The sequence below is a fragment of the Taurulus bubalis genome (assembly GCF_910589615.1).
Source record: "Taurulus bubalis genome assembly, chromosome: 7".
NCBI lineage: Eukaryota > Metazoa > Chordata > Actinopteri > Perciformes > Cottidae > Taurulus > Taurulus bubalis.
This window is the reverse complement of record NC_136595.1, coordinates 14,013,841-14,032,631: the sequence shown is the minus strand read 5'-3', so window position 1 is coordinate 14,032,631 and position 18,791 is coordinate 14,013,841. Positions and strand designations below refer to the sequence as shown.

Sequence of the window (18,791 nt, the reverse complement as noted above, 5' to 3'; positions counted from 1 at the left end):
ATCCTCGCTGAGCTTCATCCACTTTATAACTGCAGGTTTAAGCAAAAGCCTCTAAAAGCTCAGTATCTAACTGTCTAAACTCAAAAATGGGTCTGCTTAGTTGCATGTATTATTTTCATATATTTCAATAGCTGACTGTGTTTCATCCAGATTCCTATCAGCTCACCACCCAGTGTGTGAGTCTCGCTCCCCGGAGAGTTTCTCCCCTCCTCTCCTTCCTCTTTTATCCCCTATTTTCTTGTGTATGTAAACAGAAGTAAGCATTTTGGGCTCCAAGGCAAAGCATGAAGATCAAACACCATGCACGATCAATGACTTTGAAGAGATCTAACATCCCTTATAAATGTATTTCACACAGAAGGAACAGCAGAAATGAAGAAATTCACTTCTGGAGCCAATGGCCACATGTTTTCTTTCTTTGGACAGAGAGAAAAAAACAGAGAGCCAAGTTGAAGAAAGGAAAGACGCCATCTTTTTCCTTGCACATTGCAGTGCTCGCTCGTCATGAGTTTTTAATTACATGGCTGAGCGACTGTCGGCCTGTAAGCTTAAGAACTGGGAGGAGTTACCGAGAAAGAAGAGGAGCTCTGAGAAGTTTCACTCGTGTATCTCTCGTGTCTCAGATGTGAAATCTTCTCATCAAGTCTAATTTTAAACAGCCAAATAGACAGAAAACAGTAACATGGAAGCCTCAATGTGTGTTAACATCAGCATTTCCTTTCATTTCTCTGTCTGTTCATATGGAGTTAAACTGTGCATTGGATATCAGCCATGTCTTGAGCATGAGTCTAAAAGCCTAATATGCCAAAACACAATATTTGAGTAAAATAAAGGCTTCACCTAAAGCTAAACCACCTCACTCCGTCTTTTCATAAGTCAGAGGGGTTTCACACTTGAGCAGAAGCAAGTTAAGATTAGATGAGAGAAGACTTCCTGTTCTTGGTGGCGTAGCTGAAGTGAGGCTTCCTGTCACCAAACGTTAAGGTAAAGGCAAGCTCTTTTGGTGTGACATCACTCCCACTTGCTCGACTTGAAACCAAGGGAGAGGTTCAGGGTTTGGGGAACAAGTCCAGGAAGCTGCGTCCACTGATAACACAGAAAACGTATGTAGTTTAAAATAACATATTTGTACTTATTTTCTGTGAGAATTCAGTTAAGAAGTGGAACTACGGCTTCGGCTTGGCTTGTTTGATCAGCCTGTTGGTCCCCTCTAGGACTGTACTGCATGGTGTGTAGCCGTACACACCCTAACCGGGATATGGCCGGTCTCTGTGGTCTCAAGATCCTGCTGCTCTGGGCTGGGATCATCAGTTTAGCCAACTGTAAGTAACCATCTTCCTCTTCCTCATGAAGGAAAAGCATTGGGGTTTTAAGATGTTGTGACCTTGTGTCTGTCATCGGAAAGTCTTCTCGAAGAATAAAACATCCAACTGTAGGTGATGAGGTCTTTTATTCTAAATTCCAGACTTAGTTGTTTTTGAAATTGTAGCATAATGTTGATTTTTTTTATGAGAAAAGGTGAAACGCTATCCATGCCTCAGATAGAGAGATAAATCAGTCAGCGCAAACACTTGACAATCTGCTTTTTTTTTAAACTGGAAAACATCACTGCACAAAATAAAATAATTTAAAGTAAAAACTAAGGGCAGAAATGACAAGCTATAGTATATCATGTTTTTGAGCTCTGCCTCCGTTTGAGCTACACGTTTCTTTAACTTTCCAAACCCAAGATATTACAGCACACAGTTGTGATGTGAGAAGCTGATAAGTGACAGCTTTGTGAGCCCCTTTGGCGAAAGAATAAACAGTTATGTTCAGTCAAAGCGTGCTGTTAATAAGAAAACTCTTTAAAACGTGTTCTTTCATTTGGTACAAAGCTATGGGAATTTTTGCAATCATGTTTCTGTTCTGCTTTGACACTGTGTGTGTGTGTGTGTGTGTGTGTGTGTGTGTGTGTGTGTGTGTGTGTGTGTGTGTGTGTGAGTGTGAGTGTGCTGTCAGATGAGAGGATTTTTTTTTCTGGGTGTGTCCCTGCAAGCTCTTCACTTCAACCCTAGTGGCTGTAGGTGTTGTATATGATACATATCCAAGTGTGTGTGTGTGTGTGTGTGTGCGTGTGTGCGTGTGTGTGTGTGTGTGTGTGTGTGTGTGTGTGTTTAGTCAGACCAACCTTGCTGCCTCTTGCATCACTCAGAGTTCTGCTACTTTTCAGCACATCAAATAATTTCTGCTATTTTCAGCGGGGACGTCTGCATACATGAGCTGAATGAACCCTTCAATCTACTTATTTCACTCGGCTGTCTTTCATGTCAGTGAGGGTCAGCATGTGTCGTTTGTGTCTAACATACAGTATTTCTGCGAGGCGAGTCATCATGGTACACCGCATTGACAGACATTTTTATTAATATGTCTTCTCTTTTTATTGATCAAGCATATTTTTTCATAATTAAAACACAGTACAGTGAAGTAGCAATATTCTATAACAGCAATCTGTTTCATTCATATTGTTTCAATTTAGTTATTTTAACATGCATATCATACTTTATAACCACTGGTTGATATTTACAAAGTACAGTTACTCAAATATTGTACATCAGTACTATTCTGATGTATTACACGCCACTCATTTTCTATGTTTTTTTTTGCAGATTAAGATTTTTAAAATCTATCATAAGAATTTGCAAAAACACCAATACATTGATATACAGTATAACCAGTTAAGAAATATGTAACAAGTGGTATTGCTATTTTGCAATGCTTTACTTCAGTAACACTGGACATGCCTCTGTGGGAAAATACGTTATCACAAGTCTAACATTCTAAATCCTAAAAGTATCACAATCATGTCACACTGCTTCTGGAGAAAAGTTCCCTTTGTGAAGGAATTATTGTAAATACTTCTGACATGCAATGTATACTTGTATCACAAGTATGCATATTATGGGGTTTCACCATGACATTAAATAGCAGAAAATATGTGAATCGCTGCCTCTGTACAAAGAAACTAGTCTTGATGCAAAATAATTGCCAACTTTATTTAGCTGTGGCAGGACAGAGTTGTCAAAATGTTGACCACTTCCGTGTTCCATTCTGAGTTTCCTTCATTTCCTGGCAGAGCAGCAAGCAGGCTAAAACAGAGCACAAGTAAATGACTTGAGAATTTGTGAAAAAGGGGAAGTGCAATGTGTAAAATGAAGAAGTGAGGTCAGAAATGTTAAACATGTGCGTGCTTGTTAATGCAAAATATGAGAAGAAAGTAAAGGCAGATTTAAAAAAACTGATGGTGAGAACTGATAGAGAGAAAACTGCTACATGACAGACTCAGACACTGTTTCTGTTTCTTTACTAAATGTGAAGCAAGCCAGGCGCCGGGTCACTGAATTGTGACATTATTGAATACCTTCTCCATGGTCGCCCTGTCTCCCTTTTTCTACTTCTGCTTCTTTCTCAAACTTGGACAAAAAGCTTGTGACCTTAAACGCACTAAAGTTACAGTATCACACTTTTGTTTCACTCTTGGCTATGAAGACACAGAAAGAGTGGACCAACTAGGCGTCACTTAAAACTAAAAAAAAAAACTCAGTTATGATGAAATATTAAGTGCATCTTTCAAACCCTTCACTGAAACAATTAAAATGAGTCACTAAAGTATGAAGTTGGAAATGTCACTGCAGAGAGCATGCTCGATATATTGAAACAAGAGCACACAAAACCACATCCTGAGCTCATTGCTTGACTGTCCCCCATCACCTCCCACGCATTGAGATTGTTATAAAGAACAAATGGACAAAACAGCCAAGACGTGTTTGCAGTAAATCCATTCTGAAAATCAGATATGTAGTGAGCAAACAGCCACACTTTTACAAGCTTTTTTATTCCATATTATAATACTTATTTAAAACAAATATAATAACAGAATACAGAGTTAAAATAATGCAGATAAAAATGCAGAACTAATATTACGGGACGCTGTCATTTCTAATAACTTAGAACGAGGATATAAAAGAGCAAGTCCATTTGCCCTTCAATATGAGCTAGTGATCTGTGCAAACTGACACGAATTGTGCAAGTGTGGAGAGGTTCTAGGTTTCAGTGCAAAGCAGGAAATCGTGGTTTGCTTTTTTTGAAATAGCAAGTGAGGCTCCTTGCAGCATTTTTGTAGCAACCTAATGCAGAACTTCAGATGAAATGGTTGTTTTCCTCTGTTTGACCTGACAATGCTTTTGGCCCTGCAGGAAGAGTTTTATCTGTCAGATAAAGTGGACACTTTAATAAAACTCAACATAAAGAACAAATCACAGTTTTTGAGCCTATTTGTCTCTTTAATTTTCTGCATATTCTATGCACTACTGTACTATTTCATGTCAAAAAAGCTTTGAATGATTTTTTAATTTTTTCTCTTTGCAGGTCAAAGTACAAATATACCCCCAACAAGTGAGTGGGCAACACATACATATATAACATTCAATTATTACTATAATTAATAAAATGTTTAATTTGAAATATGCCACCAATGTGCTATACCTTGTACAATACCTTCCCTTCACACTCTCCGTCTTATCTGTACAGCAACATCTGATAATGGAAATAATGGGCTTTATGCATAATGTGTGGCCGAAATATATCTTCCCACTCTTTTTAAGTTGCTTGCTTAACATTCGCCTCATTTTAAGGGACTTGACTCAGGTTCTAATGGTAGACACCCATAAACAGTTTCAAAGTATCAGTCTACAACATTTTGCTTTACCAAAGCAGTATGAAACGCTTATGTTCATACAGTATGCAACTAATCTGCAATGGTGATTTTCATTTAAACCCAGTGTAGGAAGTATTGTGGCATTCAGAATGCTTGCAGTGGTGCAATGGAAATAAATGTCTTTCTGCAGTTCTAATTTTACTTACATGTATATTTCCTCTTCTGTTCTTGAGGTGTCTTAACATCGTTTTTCATGCACTCTTTAATTTTGACATGCTGGGTTATTTTGCTTCAAGGTTCTCTTTCAGACTAGTGGAAAGAAAACAGCCAAAATACATATTGAGGTGTATATTTTACCACAATTTGTCTATTTGGGAAGATTCAGCATTAGATAATGACCCATTGCAACATTTTTGAAAACTTGATATGGGGTGATAACAAGATATATCCAAAATTCCCTTCGTAAAAACTTTTGACTCATATGTGGATAAAATGAATAAAGCCAGGCTTTATCCAACATTCAGATTACTGTTCTGGAAATGTATCCAAATGATCATATCATGCATAATTTGCATAATCATACATAATATTTCAGAAAATGTATATTACAAAAATAATTATCTTAATGTAAGTAATCAAATTGGGAAGTTCCAAGATGTTATCTAGTATTTAATCTTTTTACCCTTTTCATTTGCTGTGTCCCGGATTTTAAGCTGAGCGAAAGCAAACTATCAATTTCGGACTGCAAAGTATCTATACTTTTTGCATTGAGATGCTGTGTTTGGTCTGATTTTGGTTTTCTTGGAACACAGATGTTTCAACCCTCTTACCTCCACGCACCACCACAAATTCTACTTCCCCTACAATGACCAGCTTATCTGTCCCCGCCTCCACTGCACGCACCGTGACAACAACTACTGTCACGCCTTCAGACACCTCAACAGCGGCCCACAAACCTCCACTCACTTCCCCACCCATCACCTCAAACTCCCAAAATGCAACGCTCAATTTAACCGACGTGACTGGTAATGTATTCCGCCTCAGTTTTATTTATTGGGAAAATTAGGGTTGTATTTAGCATGATATTGCAGGTATATGCATTATATTAGGTAAGACTCATAGTCAGACTTCACTGTTAGAAAGTAAAGTATTTCCACTTGAAGGTGACCTCCAGCATGCCCTCCATCTTACAGCCACCACTGCTCCTCCTACAAGCACCGCACCCTCACCCACAACCAATAACACCAATCAAATCCAGACTTCACCTCCACTCACCACGTCCAACACCACCAAAGGTTGGATTTCTCTACTTACATGCTCTCCATTTGTCTTGTCGATGACTGTGATATTTTATAATCATCTATTAACATTTTGTTGTTTCTCATCTGAATGTGTTCTCCAGACATAACACAAACCCCTCCACCTCAACAATGTGAGTATCAGTAATATTTTTCAAGAGACAATACTTTTCATCTTTACATTTATCTTCAACAAACACACTTAACAAACCGCTTATTATATAATTTTCCAACATATATAAGCAAACTGAGATTAAAAGATGTCATCAGGTGGTTTGTATGAACCACAGTAGGATTTATTTTTATAACTGTTCATTTTGTGTTCAGGTTCTTACACCGTCACACCCATCAAGTTTGGCTTCCTGGTTAACATGTTGAACTCCACCAATGCCAGCTCCACCATCAGCTTCAAAGAAAAGGGCCAACCGGGCGATCCCATCGTTCAGTCCTTCAATCAAAGCTCTCATCCAATCAAACACCTGAAGCCCTGTACCGAATATGAGCTGAGTGTTACATTTATCGATAGTGATGGCAAAGAAACACCTTGTAAAACTGAAAATAGGACACTGAATATGAGTGAGTAAAAATGGCTGAATGTCATTGTATTTTCATCTAATCTATGAAATGAGACAAACAGACGGATGTGTGCAGAACATTTCACTTGTGTATTTCAGGTCAAGATGACGTTAAAGATGGCAGCTGCATGCCTGGATATGTTTGTTACCGGAGTGACTGGGACATCAGCTCTTCACTGTCAACATCAAATAATATTTCAGCTGAGTCATGCAAAAGTGACGTTAAGGAGTTCTGCATCAAACCTGGTTTCAATGACTTATGCACAGAGTTAACTTCAACCTTCACTTCAGAAATGTGTGGGGCTTCCTTTAGCCTCACCAAACGTATCCCTCTTGGTAAGTACAGTCGAGTCCTCGTGTGGTTTGAATTGCATGTAGCGTACTGTACACCTTGTGTCATCAGGTTTAATGTGTGTGCTGTTTTCTTTCTTTTCTACTGATTTCTTAGATCCAACTAAAATACATCAGACGGTTTCAAAGGAATTTCCTGCAAAAATAGAATCAAAATTACCTCCAAACTGCACAAATCTCACCATTGATTACACCTGTCAGGGTAAGTGGAACGACTCGAGGTAAAGAGACTTTGTCTGTCAGCATTATGAATGGATTTACATGGAAATAAAAATAAACCATTTGTCACAGTAGATGCTCAACCTGTAGTAACAATTTGACTTAAAACTGAATCTAAATTGTCTTTTGGGGGAAGAGAAAGTTGAGGTATTGCTTTGTGCACTCTGTATATAGAATATGTATTTATTCGCTCTGAATGTGTTCCCATTTGAATCGAAGCACTTATTGCAATACAAATACCAGCTGTTAAAGAAAAGCTGTCGTCTTTGTGTCTCCACAGAAGCCGATAGCGTCAAGACCAAGAAACTTTCTGAGCTGGAGCCCTTCACAGACTACAGCTGTACTGGTCAGATCAAAGACGGCAACGACACCGTAAATGAAACGCCTGCTGTCAAGTTCAGGATTGACTGTGGTACGTTAGTATCCACGTCTCCTCCGTGCAATGATAAGAACTTGTATCCTAAGATAACTTTGCAGAAAAGAACAGGTCCAGATGTTCAGTTCAGTGTTACAGATGTCTGATGTGTTCCAACAGATCTCACAATAGTCCTCACAAAGGAAGCTGTCACCAACACCTCCATTGAGTTGAGCTGGGACACAACCAGTCAGAAGTGTCGAAGTGAACTTCCTAAACTGAAGAAGCTTTCTTATGTCTGCAGTTGTAGAACCTCTTCCCGATTTCACAGACACCCTAGTGAGTAAACATATTTACAGCAACCCTGTTATCATTTGATGTATTTTACAGGAATGCACTTTTGGAATTCTTTGGAGATCATTTTACTTGTCTGTTAAATAAATAGTGAAACATGCTGTGGACATTTGAATCAGTGCTTCATGCTGAAAACGCTGAGTGATCCTAGGTGTAAAAACCTGAGATGATATAAGAAGTCACAGTTTGGTGAAGATTCACTAATGGACATGAAGTTTGATACATAAATAACATTGAAACATAAAAAAACAACTTGGCTCAATGTTATTACATTTGTGTTAGCCTCATAGCACAACATGTATACTCAAGTTTTAGCTTGCATGACCAGAGCTGTGATCTACCAATGACACATGGAGGATATTAATAATTGATTGACTGATAATCATGTTCTTGTCTCTTTATGGGTAACTTCACCAACAAAACAATCTGCTGTTGTATATTTCTGTTGTTCTGTTTTTGTGGCCTTGTTGTTTAGTCAAACACAACCAAACTAATGAAGCTATGTTGCAGTTCCAGCTACCATGAACCCATCAGGAGGAGCATGCAACATTACAGGACTGGAACCATACACCGACTATTTCTGTCAAGTCCAAAGCAAATACGACAATAAATTTACCCAACCACCTAACCCACCAACTACAGTTAACCACAAAACTAAGGCTGGAAGTAAGTGTCTCAAAAAAAGTACAGACTATTAATTTATTACGCTTTTAGTAGTTTTAATAATATGTGTCTGCCAATCATATATCATCTCTTAATTAATGTGTTTCCTGCTTTAACATCTACAGTTTTCATTTCAGAATAGCTTTATTTAAAAATAAGTGAGACACACCACTTACAACCAATACAGCAAGACACTAGTGTGAATCAGTGTTAAAATGGCTAATAAAGCTAACTGAAGTATCACTTTGACTGTGAGTAAGTGTTGTAGCTAAAGGAAGATATGTTGTTTTTCTTCCCTCTCTTAGCACCAGAAGATATTACTTCACTGACGGTGAATGTTCCAGAGCATAACGTGATAACAGTATCTTGTGCTTTTGAAAAAAAACATTTCAATGGACCTCTGAAAGAATACGTTGCACATCTTCATGGTGTCGAGAGGAAGGTTAACAAAAAAACATGCTTTTTTGAATTCAAAGATCTAAGCTACTCAACGGAATACACACTGGAGGTTTGCATAAGATTTCACAAGATTATTATATTTTAATTAATTGTTTTGTTCAAGTGCTATAATTCCTAATAATAAGGGATTTTTTTTTCCAATTTCCAGGTGTTTGTTTGCAATGAATATCTTTGCAGCAAACCCAAGAAAGACTCTGTTACCACTTCCTGTATGTGCTGTTTAAATTAATGCCACAAATTGTCTAACATTGTTCAGTTAAATCATTTGACACATTTTGCTTTGACACATCCATTGCTAAACATTGCATCTTTACATAATTGCCACCACTTTGATATTATTTCTCCTTTATTTTACAGATAATGACAAAGCTGTCATTGGCCTTCTGGTCTTCCTCATCATCCTTACATCTGTGGCTCTGCTCTTAGTCGTCTACAAGATTTACATTCTGAAGCGCAGAAAGTCCCGGTAAGGGTTATTCTGTCAGTTTGACTGTGATTGTTTTACACATATCCAATACATATCTTTTCCTTTACAGTACCCAAAGATAACTATTATTGCATTTTAGATATAAATATCATTACTGTTATAAAACTTTTTGTGTAGGCCTTTTTTTTCTCCATTCTTTATATAATGTCCTTGTAATTAAAATAATTTTGGGCCAATCATCCAATTTTGTTTGTAATTTTTAGTGACCTGGGTGAACACATGATGCTTATTTCTACAGCAAGTGAGTAGACTTTATAATTTGTCGTGAACCAATTGATTAAAGTAGTCTTTAAGTATGTGATTAATGGCAGCTACTGTTTTAAAATGATTTATGATGTTTACAAATAATTAATAAAAACACAGAAATCTATTCAAATATTTACTACACTCTAATTTAGAATAATGGCTAGTAATACTAGCATTACATTGTTTATTTTTCTTATCTGCTGGCTGGTTTGCTCTTGTAGATGATGAAGAGAACCTGATGCCTGTTGAGCCGATTGCAGCAGAGTTCCTGCTGGAAGCTTACAAGAGGAAGCTTGCTGATGAGGGAAGACTTTTCCTGGCAGAGTTTCAGGTTAGTTTGATATTTTGTTGTTGTTTTTGGAGCATTGTTTGTTTTGTATTTATTGGAATTCATTAGATGGAACAGAGGAAGGCAAAAGGAAGATGGTCAAATAGCCTAGTAAAAGTCCAAGGCTGGACTTGAACCAATAAGGTTCTGCATGCTAAGGGTCTTGGCCAATTATAGGTTAGAAGTGTGGATGGTACTTTAGAATTGCTGCTTGGTGTTTCGCAAATTACATCAATTGTTTCTGCTTTCAGAGCATCCCCAGAATCTTTACGAGGTACACCGTGAAAGAGGCCAAGAAGCCCTGCAACGTCTCCAAGAACCGCTACGTGGACATCCTGCCATGTGAGTCTGTCCAACAACACCTTAGGCTTTTTAGATAAAAGGGATGAATGCATGCTGCCAGAAGTGTGAAGTTTTACAATTAAACTAGGCTTGTCTACACTTATATGTTTTGCTTTCAGTATATCCAGTGGCCGCTATTTCTTTAATATTTCTCGGTATATTTAACTATTTTTGGAAATGTTTTCAAATCAGTGAGGAGGTTGGTTTTATTCCAATGTTTAAATAAATGTGAAATATACCTATTACATTGAAAACAGCTTCTTAATTTCCAGATAATGTACATTCACTCATTTTTCATGTTTTAGGGTTGCTAAGGTGTCTTCTGTGATTTTTGATTCTTTAATACTCTATTTATTCATTCATTTCCTGTCCAGATGATTATAACCGTGTCCAGCTGATGACCGGAAATGGAGAGGCAGGATGTGAATACATCAATGCCAGCTTCATTGATGTATGAAACACATCCACATCATACTACTGCAGTTTTTACATCCACTGTTGCAGTCATAAGAATGATCAAACAACATACACATTTAAACATATAAATATAATAGCCAGAATAGCCATGTTAAAGGGCTAAATTTTTTTGGCCTAACAGCACAGTTTTGGGGAGCTAAATAGACACATGGTTCACGACCCCTTTCTGATATTACACACTTTATTGAGCATCATTTGTTTTCCTCCTGCAGGGGTACAAGGAATCCAAAAAGTACATTGCAGCTCAAGGTAAGGTAAAGTTATCATATTCTTCACGCAATCATGTTTCTGGATGAGACTATGAAGATATTCTGTATGCGCAGGGCCGAAAGATGAGACTGTGAGTGACTTCTGGAGGATGGTCTGGGAGCAGCAGTCTTCCATCATTGTCATGGTCACACGCTGTGAAGAGGGGAACAGGGTAAGTCAACTTTTTGTTGACTTTAAATATTTTCCTGCCTTCTCCTCTCCTCCTCCTCCTCTAGTCCTCTTGCTCACACTGCCTCCATTTCCCCAGTTCTTAATAAAAAGAGGTGAGCTTATCAAAGGTCTATTTGTACTGGTCCTTTACAAAAAGACCTCGGGTCAGCTTCCCTACTTTGTATGGTTCAGACAGATGTGTTCAATTAGTCTGTACATGTGTGTCTGTACGTGTGTGTGTTTGTTACCAGTTACTGGTATGTTTTGCATTTGGTATCTAATGTAGGAAACTGTGTAGTGTTTGGTAAGACGTGTGTTGCAGAATTGTAAACAGAGTGCAAAGCAAAATATGTGTTTATTGCCTTTGTTTGAGGCATGGTTACATAAGTTGATGTTTTTATGCTTATGTATTCACTTTTAGTGTGTAAGCAATCACAAAAAAAGTATAATTTTCCCATAACTGACTGACTTGAGTGTGTCTGTATAGCTTCAACACGCTCATGTCATAGCTACTCGGCCACATGGGCTGCTACTGTATCAGATATGGACAAAATTATAAAAATTCACACTCATGCGCACACTGTGGTCTCATTTCTTGGAGAATGTTTGTACATATTTGACTTTTGGGTTAAAGTGCGCAATCAACAGTGTTTCTGATGTGTTATATGTAAAATGTCTCTTTCTCTCTCCCCTCTCACATGTTGTGTTGCAGATCAAGTGTGCGCAGTACTGGCCGTCTCTAGAACGGGAGACAGAGATCTTTGAGGAGTTTATAGTGAAGCTGAACTCAGAGGACCACTGTCCGGATTACACCATCCGCCGTCTCAGCCTAACTAATGTGAGTCTCCATCAAACGTTTAGTATGGAACTGTATGTTCTTGCTTTTTAACTTGTGTGTGTGTACACATGTGTGTATGTGTAAAAGAAAAGGCCAGTATTTCTGTCCATCTTTATCTTAATACATTTGATTGAATATTATTCAGTGTTATTATATGTCTTTATGCAATATTTACATAACTATGTGTGTCTGCAGAAGAGGGAGAAGAACTCAGAGAGGGAGGTGACCCACATCCAGTTCATGAGCTGGCCGGACCACGGCGTCCCCGGGGAGCCGCATCTGCTCCTGAAACTGAGAAGGCGTGTCAATGCTTTCAAGAATTTGTTCAGCGGCCCCATCGTCGTTCATTGCAGGTAAGTTCAAGCTCCCATTCTAGATCAACTAACATTCACTCCTGTTTGTTCCAAATATCAACATGAACAACATTTTAATTTACTAATAATAGTTGTGCTTTTGCTACATTGGATGTGATTTCTTCTTATTTTAGTAGAGTACACATATATATTCCCATTTCCCATTATTTACCTGAGAATACATTCTGTGCAACTCTTTTACAGTATTTAGTGCATTACTGTATTGCTGTACTCATTTGTACCTTACATTATGTATAGTATTTGTTCAATTTGCATACGTCACAGTCATATACCTTCCTATTGTCACTATCCATATTGATTTATTGTTTATCTTTATATACAGCATATGTCTTTATAAACGTGTGTTATCTGGTTAGCTGCTAAACTGCATTTAGTTGTACCAATACTGACCGTGTGGCAGTAAAGTCTCGGTTCATATCCAAGTAATTCCAAACTGGACTCCTAATTCCCCTTCTTTGTATTAATGACCAGTCCAGACAGACTTGTGCACACAGTAGATACTTCAAGTGTCTTTTCAGGCACATTGCTGAATTAGAAGATAAGATAAGATAAGATCATCCTTTATTAGTCCCGCAGTGGGGAAATTGCAGCATTAGAGCAGTATTGCACACAGAGACATATAGTAAGTAAAAAAAATCAAGTAATATAAATAAACAGTAGAACAGTAATACAGTAATAAAAACAGTAAGAAGAATACGGTAGAGGGTCTCATCAGGCTGTTTCCTGTCTATTTGCTTCCAAACTGATGCTTGACTTCATCTACTTGCCTCTGAATGACATGTGTACCAACTTGTATTAACACAATGTTATACATGTGTAGCGCGGGAGTCGGAAGGACTGGCACCTACATTGGCATCGATGCCATGATGGAGGGTCTGGAGGCGGAGGGGAGAGTGGACATCTACGGCTACGTAGTTAGACTGCGCAGACAGAGATGTCTCATGGTTCAAGTCGAGGTGAGATATCAATTTAGATCATCTTTTAAGCACAGTGTGTGTCTCATTAGTTACGTTAATTGGCTGAAAATGTATGACACATACAAATAATTTGACTCCAGGTCTCAGTGTATGTGCTCACAGATCAGAGACCAAACATACAGGAAGGAAAGCCACGTGAACAAACAGCTAAACTAAGAGAATTAAGCAAAAAGGGATACACAAGCATAGATACAGCCTTTATGTAGGTAGACAAAGAAACATACACTGTATACATAGAGGTTAATACAGTGTTACTTTACACAGTTGTCCAAGATTAAGGTCTGATTAGTAACTACACTATGCAGACCTTTTTATTCTGAGTTTATTATTTCACTATTTAAAAGCAGATATATGTCATTAATTAATTTACAACAACTTTTTTTAGATTTTATATATATATATATATCATCTTTTGTCAATGTACATTTTTTGTGTATGTAACACTTTACATGGTTTGATGAGTGTGATGGTGTGTGGAGTGAAACAGTGTGCTCTCTAGCGCCCACTAGAGGGCAGTATCTAAAGCATGTTGTAGATGAGGAGGAGGGTATGTTTATTAAATGTAAAACATCACGGAGAAGGAGGCATTTGTAACAGTGTAAAAATCTGAGATGTGGATTGTGTGGCTCAATAGCAGTTTGTCTTATATCCCCAAAGTGTATGACCTTTGTTGTTTAAATACATTTATCCGCACACAGGCCCAGTACATCCTGATTCACCAGGCGCTGCTGGAGCACAATCAGTTCGGAGAGACTGAGATCACTGTGTCTGAGCTCCACAGCACACTGAGCACGCTGAAACAAAGAAACCCGGGAAACGAACACAACTTAATGGAAGAGGAGTTTGAGGTATGGCACTTCACAACATTTGTGTTTCTGATCCCTTTAAAAATATGTAAAAATGTAGTCCCACCATTTGTTTTGTTTTTCTTCCCCCCTCTTAATATTTAATATGGAAGAAATTACAGACCTTCATATATAACTGGGGAAACATCTTTTTCTTGTAATTCAGAGACTCCCCATCTACAAAAACTGGAGGACATTCAACACAGGGACCACAGAAGACAACAAGAAGAAGAATCGCTCTTCATCTGTCATCCCATGTATGTATCAGCTCAATTGTAACTCAGATCAGTTACAATTTAAACTATAGAATAACAATCGTAATATATCTTTGTATATGGACTATGTTTATAATGTGCATTACAGTGTACATGCAATCACATACCAAAGTAATTATCTTCAACTTCTCTTCAATCAGATGACTACAACCGAGTGCTGCTGAAGCTAGATGAAGGACGCAGTCATGATAGTGACCCCAGCGAGGAAGATGAAGAAGACTCATCAGATGAGGAGAATGAGGAGTCCACTATATACATCAATGCCTCCCACATAGATGTATGCTATTTTATTTTACTGGCACATTCAGCATATTTTCTAACCTCTTTCTGCATCATGTACAAAAATAACAGTGTTTTGTCTAATGGCAGCAAGACAAACTGTTCCTGTTATATCATCTTTCCTGTTGTATCAGGTGTTATCTCATTAACTCTGAATTAATTTAATTTGAAGAACTCTAATTGAATGTACCAAATCCTATTTGTTATGAGTGTGTACAACAATAGATGTGTGATGTGTTTTCTTGCCCACACAGGGATACTGGGGCCCACGCACCTTCCTCGCAGCGCAGACTCCGCTGCCAGACACCATGGCTGACTTCTGGTCGATGGTTTACCAGAAGAGAGCGTCTACTATTGTCATGCTCTCAGACTGCAGTGATGGAGATAAGGTAAAGTGTAATGCACATATCATGATATATATAATGTTGTATGTGCCTTACATATGGAATACTTAATGCTCTTGGTGCATATACAGTATGGGAGATACACTTGTTTTCTTATGGGTCTGCTTGTTCACAGCAGTCTGATTCTGTCTACTGGGATGAAGACAAGAAAACATTCGGCGACTTTGAGATTGAACTGGCAAGCACGGACACCTCCCCAACTTTCATCAGCCGCAACATGCTGATACGTCATGTCAAGGTAACACAACTGCAACCTACTAGCAACGGCTGCCCGGCTCTATAACCATATTCATCAGCTTCAGCCTGTGATCTGAGTGGTTACAACAAGCTGTTTTAACCCCACACTTCTGTCAATAGAGGAAAGAGAGTCGGCCGGTGAAACAGTTCCAGTTGCTGAAGTGGGCGAGCGACGGGCTGCCGGAGAAAGCTCAAGATCTCACAGACATGATCAAGGACATAAAGCGCAGCAGCAAATCACAAAGGAGCATGCCCATTGTGGTCCACTGCAAGTAAGACAACCTCACAGCGAATCTTAAAGGAGCCACAATACATGCAGCTTTTTATAAGGAGCTTTCAAAGCTCAATTTCAGGCCTTTAATTTATTTTGGAAGACAAATCCTCCCCTCCGGCTTGACTTTCTGTGCAGATCCAAGTCTGGCTTGAAAAATCTATTTTCATTAAGCTACGTACAACAAAGTGGAAGAGCAACATGTATGAGAGCTCTCATAACTAACTAATTAACTAATTAGTTATGTGTTTTTCCGCAAAAACATTGTTTATTCAAGTCTACTATTTTATTTGTCTGAAATCTTTAACATTACCAGTAGCAATTAACAGCAACAATCTATATATGTAATATATTTGCTGCAACCTGGAAAAGGTAAAGTTAAAAGGATTAATGAGAACGAATAATGAAATAGTGGCAAAAGCGTGATCTAAACCTCCTGTATGTGTGTGTGTGTGTGTGTGTGTGTGTGTGTGTGTGTGTGTGTGTGTGTGTGTGTGTGTGTGCGTGCGTGCGCACTGCCCTTTCCTCAGGGATGGCTCATCCCGTTCAGGAATTTTCTGTGCTCTGTGGAACCTGTTGGACATCGCTGAGACTGAGAAGCTGGTGGATGTTTTCCAAGTGGTCAAAACCCTCCGGAAGGAGAGACAAGGCATGCTCTCCCACCTGGTAAGAAGTCAGAGTCACAGCTTTAACTTCAAACAGCGTAGAGAGTGTAAAGTATTATAGCACTTGGGTGGTCAGTGACTCAATGTCAGTAATTGACAGATGAGGTAGAGGAGTTTTTAATTACCTCTTATATACTGTTTTACCAAAGGTTTAATAGTTTTTGGATAGAGGTATATGGCTCAGAGGAATCAGCTACACTTAAGGATACATTCATTGTTTGTTTTGGTCTTTTCTGGCATTTTTTAAATTACAGATATATAAAATATAGAATATTGCAAGAATAATCATTCTAATCTGTTTTCTGGTGTTCTTATTTGCGTAGTGTTATGAAAAGTAAAACTGTTTCCTCTACAGCACAGCACCACATGATTATGTTTCCGCTAAAATCTGTCTGCGTCTCTTACAGGAGCAGTACCAGTTCTTGTACGAGGCTCTGGAGGGGGTCTTCCCTGTCCAGAACGGGGAATTAGTACAGGCCTCTGCAGGCAACTCTGTGCAGGTTGTTAATGAAACCAAAGCAGCAGAGCAGCCAGCAGAGGAGAAGGTTGAGCAGCCAGCTAGCACTACCAGCAACAACCAGCAGGGGGCAGCAGAGATCACTCCTCTTGTCGCTGATGGAGGGAAGGAAGTCAAACAGAAGGAGCCTGAAAGGAAGACAGCACCACTGGAGGACACCAGCAACAGTGCCACTGTCACAGTGGAGGTCTGAGAGGACTGGCTGGCTGGTGGTTGTGCCTTTTACTTTTGGGAATAAGTGCTTTAGTTGAATGCTTTCTTTTAATTACTTAACAGTATGAATGTATAAACGTTGTAAAGCTTTTACACAGTGTTGTGTGGAGATTTGTTAAAGAATTCGATCAAATATTATGTCAATTTCCAAAAATATAATTTTTCTAAGTTATGAATATTTGAAGTTGGAAAAGTGTAAGGATGCAAATAATACGTTCTGTGAGCAACGTTTACTAGAAATGCTGTCGTCAAACTAGGGGCCTTGGTGAGAAATGTTAAATTATACCTATATAAGTGCATGTTGAGTTTGCGCTAGTTTCTGTATTTCTTCCCCCTAAATAAACAGATTTTATCGTCTACAGTTACACACACACACACACACACACACACACACACACATATGGTCGTTAAGTTCAAAATTGGTCATGTGACACTGTCATTTCATTAAAAGACACTTACAAAAAGAGTCTTATTTATGTTGAATACATGCATTTTAACAATAAAGTTTAATTTCTCTGCTTAGATGAACTTTATTCTGCTGGTTTAAAGTAAATCAGCGTTTTACTATAATCAATCAACTACATGAAGGGTTTTGATGATCTCACATGAGCGATGTCAGTGCTCTTCTCACGGTGGCAGGGCTCGGTTGGAAAGACAATGTCACATATTTAGGTTCACTAATCATGATAACACAATATTTAAAGCAAAATCAGGTGACAGTTGTGGAGTTGTTAGCTAGCTAGTGCTCAAACGACGTGACAGGTGGAGACAGTGCCCTAAACATTAAGCTTCTGACTGAAGGTTGCAAATTACATTGTTTTTGAACACAACATTAGTAACGCACTTAACACCCAACTGCTTAATAGACTGTGGTTCAACTGGTAAACAGGTGTTTAGTTGTTTAGTTAAGTTATATAACTTAAAGGGCCCAAAAGTCACTCAAAATACTAATACAGTTGAAATATAACAACAACAAAAAGAAGATAAAACTGTGGAAAACTCACAATAATTTACTTTGATACAATTTGAAATCAGTGTAATCATTTTCAAAGGCAATCGGTTACAAATTTTAAGACACACAAGATACAAAAAGAACAGTTTCCTCAAATTCAGCACAATCATATAAACAAACCATCCGTATACATGGAAATTATGATCTTGTGTTAGTTTCAGTATAAATACAAATTTGTCACATTTCCCTGACGTAAGAAATACATTTGAATTGATTCAGTGAAATTCCTGCTACAATGTATTTTAAATCTCTAAACACCCAACATAAATAGAAATACAATGTATAAAAAAATAATCAAAACAAAAATCATCAATGCTGTTGAATCAGAGAGAGCATCTGTGCAGAATCTGTAGAATAGCAGTTTTGGGAAGAAATACAAGCTTAATATTGATTTATAACAATAAATGTATTCATTCAAATCTTCTAGGACTGACTTTTTTTAAATAAGTATAATATATCAAACAACTGCCTACACAATGTGTGTAGGCAGTGTGCAGGAAATAGAGGAATCATCTCATACCACCTGGAAGTTAATAAGTATGTCAGCAACTTTGGATAATGTATTGTAAGAGTGAATTTTAATGATCAACGATGCTAAGGTAACATCACATGGC

General features: G+C 38.1%; 1 protein-coding gene across 1 annotated transcript; it reads left to right on the top strand.

The window, feature by feature from the left end:
• Window positions 1-1,258: 1,258 nt before the first annotated feature.
• ptprc (protein tyrosine phosphatase receptor type C) lies at window positions 1,259-17,678 on the top strand (the record flags this gene model as incomplete). Its single annotated transcript, XM_079221579.1, has 28 exons — window positions 1,259-1,322; window positions 5,890-5,991; window positions 6,322-6,483; window positions 6,669-6,905; window positions 7,018-7,122; window positions 7,420-7,551; window positions 7,675-7,833; window positions 8,359-8,514; window positions 8,817-9,019; window positions 9,119-9,179; window positions 9,328-9,436; window positions 9,661-9,698; window positions 9,925-10,034; window positions 10,283-10,373; window positions 10,748-10,824; window positions 11,063-11,099; window positions 11,174-11,271; window positions 11,983-12,108; window positions 12,304-12,461; window positions 13,303-13,438; window positions 14,158-14,307; window positions 14,471-14,561; window positions 14,720-14,856; window positions 15,113-15,247; window positions 15,378-15,500; window positions 15,620-15,771; window positions 16,301-16,436; window positions 16,843-17,678. 28 exons carry the CDS (start codon window positions 1,259-1,261, stop codon window positions 17,143-17,145), a joined length of 3,588 nt encoding a protein of 1,195 aa, XP_079077705.1. The 3' UTR covers window positions 17,146-17,678.
• Window positions 17,679-18,791: the final 1,113 nt, after the last annotated feature.